Raw genomic sequence first — 5027 nt, forward strand, 5'->3', positions numbered from 1 at the left:
CTCCTGGCGAGAGCTTTGGGGGCGCACTGTATTGCAAAGAGGCGGTCGATACGCAGAATTGATGCGCGCCAGCCTTTGTTGCCGGCCCATTGTGCGGGCCATGCTTATGAAGACTAATCCAATCATAAATTGCACCCCTGCGCCAATCAGATTGCCCAGAGCCTCCGGCGAATGAAGCTCGAGTGGAGAACTTTGTTGAACTTCATTGTCAGAGCTGTCACTTTTCAAAGCGCTTTAACCGGCGGGCCACTATAAAACCATCACCTCGACGGGAGGACTACGGAGGACTCGCAGACGCCCAAGTAGGATCGTTCCTTAAAGACGTTTGCTAAGCCCAAGAGAGAGGGCACCACGGGGGTGGGAGGGGCGGGAAGTCAGGAATTTACCTCCTGGCCATTGGAAGAAGTTTTTCGGCCCGCCCTGCGTCTAAAATGATGTTCCCTGGCCTCCTCGCGCCCCCCGCCGGGTACCCCAGCCTCTTGCGCCCCACACCCACCTTAACGCTGCCCCAGTCCTTGCAGTCGGCATTTTCCGGTCACTCGAGCTTCCTGGTGGAGGATCTGATCCGCATCAGCCGACCCCCCGCCTACTTGCCCCGAGGCAGCGGGCCCACCCCCAGCATGTCGCCCCCTAGGCCGGGGGCCCCTGCGGCTCTCACAGACACCGGGGCCTCGGACCTGGGCTCCCCGAGCCCGGGCAGCCGGCGGGGCGGCTCGCCGCAGACCGCCGTCTCCCCTGCCAGCGAGCCCACGTTTCTGAAGTTTGGAGTGAACGCCATCCTTTCCTCGGCGCCCAGAACCGGTAAGTAAAAGCAAAACGCTGAGGGCTGTTCTGTTCTGGCCTCAGTTTCCCTTATGCAGCGGGTATCCACGCACACAGCGGAGCACACACTTAACACAAGATCTCCGAGGACCCAGGCCAAGCAATGTGACACGTAGGTCCAGACGATTCCCAGAAAGAAAAGCCTCCAGGTTCGCCCCACCCTCAGAATGAATGTGAACACCTGCAGTTTGAGCGCGCACAGTACCTGGCTCAGGGAAATCGAGCGCACGCCCCTGGGCGTCTGCGTTTCTGCCCTCCAGCTTCTGGATGCCCGTTCCTTAAATCCAAGACAACATATTTACTAGCTTAACAAGTATTATGGGTCTGCAGTTCTTTTCTCCCCCGCTCCAGTTCTATCCATCTTGTTTGCGCATAGGATGACATTGCGGGGAGGGGGGCTAAGCGACTGTGAGGACCATGGGGAGAGTTCCACAGATGAGAGAGTGTTAGGGAAACATTTATTTTACTGTCATTGAAGAAGAAGCCTTTGGAACCAGCCTAAGGTGTAATCATGTCATGTATTCACTGTCCTGTACAATAATCAGGTGACCTAATGAAATTCCCTTTCTGTCTCCCTCCTTGTTCCTCCTTCCCTCACTCCCAGAAACGTCTCCCACCTTGCTCCAGAGTGTCCCTCCCAAGACCTTTGCGTTTCCCTACTTTGAAGGCTCTTTCCAGCCTTTCATCAGATCTTCTTATTTCCCAGGTAAGTCTCGTCCCCCTTCCTTTCAGGAGGCTGGACGTCACCCCAGCCCCACCCCATCGCTCCCTGCCCCGAAGCCATATTTCTCCGTCCACCCCACGGGGTTACGCTCTGGTTCAGAGGTTGCGAGACGTACAACATTCACGAATCCGTCGCGCCAATTTGATGCCCTATTTAGCACAAGCAGTGACTGCTTGACACTTTGCACCAATTCCCTGCTCTACAAATTAGCAGGAATTGTCATGGTCCCAATTTGAGGCGGTTCCCTTCCCGGCGCGGAGCTGTTGGCATCTCTTCACGCTGCCGTTTTCCCACAGAGTCAGTGCACTTGGCCACGATTCCCCACAAAGGTTTCAGCACCATGACCAATTGGTCAGCTCCTCCGGGCAGCCACACACAGACCAGCCCTCGCCCCTCCGAGCCGCGGAGAGACACCTACCAGCCGGGGCTAATTTCTCTTTAAAACTCATTCAGGGCTGCGGGCTTTTCACAAGACCACATGGGGTGCCCTCTTGTGTGGGATGCCTGGGGTCGCCCAGGGGGAGGGGGACTAGATCCTCCCACACCCCCAACCCTCTATTTCCAGCCCGACTTCCCAAATTATACCCTACCCCCACCGCCAAAACGTTTTAAAGACCGTAGAACTCGTAAAATTAGAAGTCGGAGGGAAGATCCATAATTGGGTCCCAGTTTAAAGGAGAAACACCTTAAGCAGCTTCCACGAAGTTTTCATCCTGAAATCCCAGTGATGACTCAAAACTCTACAGCTGGTTAAGACTGAGGCGACGGGAACTCTTATAAAGGAAAGGAGACTGGGTATGGTCGGTGGGGGGGTGAGTAAAAAAAAACCTCGACAGCACTTCCCGGTATCAGCGAAAGAAACACGCAATTGATTTTTGAAAGGGGGAGAGAGAATTCACCAACCGCCCCCCCCCCCATTCATGCTGTTGCTGCTAATGGAATTTGCTCCCTTTCTCCCCCAGCTCAATGCTCTAACAAAAACAACCCGAGCTTTATAAATAGCTTTTCATGTCCATTTAATGAAAATGATTCGGGGAAGAGAAGCCTCTGCCATCAGTATTCTCCCAATGGTCTTGGCCTGCAGTTGTGTTTAGTTTGAAAGTGTAAATCTCTTTTGTCCCAGTAATATATGGCTTTCGCTGCTTGTCCTCAGTCTTTTTCTGTTAGTTCATTACTACACAATTACCATTCACGCTTCATTAGAGTCTCTGTTTCTTTTTTTTTTTTTTTCCCTCCCTTAAAGCGAAATTCTCCCGTACCCCCACCCCCGCCTTTTATCATGCCAATACCCATTGGGAAGCGGTCAACGTGCTAATTAGCTGCCACTTTTCATGTATTCGGGCCGAATTCTTTACGCTTTGCGGGTGAGGGGAGGAAAGATTAATATAAAAAAGATGAATACCGATTGGATTTTTCCAAAAATAAAAAAATCCAAAGCGGATTTTCTCCTAACAAATCAGTAAAGCACCTCATTTTCATCCAAATAATGCAAAAGCCACCAATGTGCTAAAAGCTTAGGGAGGAAACCCAAGAGGCCTAGGCTGGCTATTTTATTTTCACTTTTTTAATTATTTTTTTTCTCCTGCTATATTAGCTGATGCACGCAGGTTTGGCTTCCCTGAGACCGTTAAATGGAAAAACGAAACAGGCTATTGTGGGGGCTGTTTTCTGTGTTTCCGTGGTTTTACCTAATCCGGGTTTGCACGGTTGAAAGGGAAAGTTATTTGGGCGGAAAGCGCCTTTCACTCTCGCAGGTTTGTAGGTTCGTAGCCTTTTCTCCAGGGGGAGAAAAAAAAGAGAGCTTTAAAGAGACGAAGGATCAGAAAGGAAAACCAAAGGAAGCCGCAATGGAGGGGCGGACGGGGCAGGACACCGCCCACTCACTCACCTCGCACTCCTGGCCTCTGCAGCGTCCTCCAGCGTCGTGCCCATCCCGGGGACCTTCTCCTGGCCACTGGCCGCCCGCGGCAAGCCTCGCAGGGGCATGCTGCGTCGAGCCGTGTTCTCCGACGTGCAGCGCAAGGCTCTGGAGAAGATGTTTCAGAAGCAGAAGTACATCAGCAAGCCGGACCGCAAGAAGCTGGCGGCCAAGTTGGGCTTGAAAGACTCACAGGTGAGGGCGGTTTCCCCGTAGCCCCTCCCGCCAGGCATGGTCCAAATGGGAGGGTTCTCGGAAACCGTTTAGGTCCCAGGGTACAGATGCGGTCAGGACTAGAGAGGATGGAAGGGGCGAGAGCCGGCTTCGCGGAGGCTCCCCGCGATAGATAGCCCCTCTCCCTGCCCCGTCTCTTCCGGGCTCAGCATCGACCCCCCCCTCCCCCGCCTCGGCCAGGTACCCTAAGACCCGGCGAGAGGTGCGTGAAGTGGGTGACGGGGATGGGGGTGGGGGGGGGTGAAGGGAAAGTGCCACGTGGAGTCCCAACTCGCTTTAAGGGATGGGAAGCTGGCAAAGACGGTGGCGGGGGCTCCGCGCTAACCTCCGCTCTCCCCTGCTCTCACCCCTTTCGCCCCAGGTGAAAATCTGGTTTCAGAACCGACGCATGAAGTGGCGGAATTCCAAGGAACGCGAGCTCCTGTCTAGCGGGGGCTGCCGCGAGCAGACCCTTCCCACCAAACTCAACCCGCACCCGGACCTCAGCGACGTGGGCCAGAAGGGTCCTGGGGACTATGACGACGAGGAGGACGAGGGCCCGGGCAGCCCCCGCCCCCGCCTGGTCTATCATGCGGCCCCCGCCGACCCTCGGCACCTGCGGGACCCGCGGCTGGAAGCGCCGCTGCCCCCCTCGCCCGCGCGCTCGGGCAGCCCCGACAAAGCTTCGGACTTCTCCGACTCCGAGGACGACGAGGAGGGCGAGGAGGAGATCACGGTGTCTTAGAAACCCCCGCGCCCCCCGGGGTACTGATTACTAGTGCTTTGAAACTGAAGAGGTGGGATTCGGTGCGTGTTCACTCGGCCCGCTGCCGCTCCCTGCTGCAGACGTCACCTTGTCCGAGGGCACCCTGGCCCCTTCCGTTGCCCCAAACGACATTTCTTTCCCCTACACCCCTCCCTCAACAGCCCTCTCCGCACAAGTTAAATTTAGGTCTTGGTCCCAGCCTTAACTCTTCCACGAGGAAGAGTCTGTGTCTATCGTGTTTTATTGCAAGCTATTTTAAACACAAGTAGGGGTGTTCAGTCCTACAGCCTGGGTTAAGCTGTGTGCCAGGTGCTACTGGCTTCAGCAGCAACAACCTTGTAAGAAAGCCTGTATGAAGCAGGAAACCGAGACAGGATATCTCACAATATCAAGCCTATAACTTCAAGACCCCTGACTTCCCAGACCCCTCTACAGACCCCTCTACATCCCCATCTTAGGGAGCAACCGCATCCTAGCCAACTCCAAACTCTGGTGACGCAGTCTTCTATAGCAATGCCCTTAGAAAGCTCAAGAAAAAAAAAAAAACAACCCACACACCTGTGCCTTCTGGTCTAAGGCACCGC

General features: G+C 54.8%; 1 protein-coding gene across 1 annotated transcript; it reads left to right on the forward strand.

Moving 5' to 3' along the window:
* Positions 1-431: 431 nt before the first annotated feature.
* Positions 432-4422, forward strand: DBX1 (developing brain homeobox 1). Its single transcript, XM_052662550.1, has 4 exons — positions 432-801; positions 1427-1528; positions 3457-3659; positions 4060-4422. Exons 1-4 carry the CDS (start codon positions 432-434, stop codon positions 4420-4422), a joined length of 1038 nt encoding a protein of 345 aa, XP_052518510.1.
* The last annotated feature ends 605 nt before the right edge of the window (positions 4423-5027 follow it).

This window comes from Budorcas taxicolor, chromosome 25 (assembly GCF_023091745.1).
Source record: "Budorcas taxicolor isolate Tak-1 chromosome 25, Takin1.1, whole genome shotgun sequence".
NCBI classification, from domain to species: domain Eukaryota; kingdom Metazoa; phylum Chordata; class Mammalia; order Artiodactyla; family Bovidae; genus Budorcas; species Budorcas taxicolor.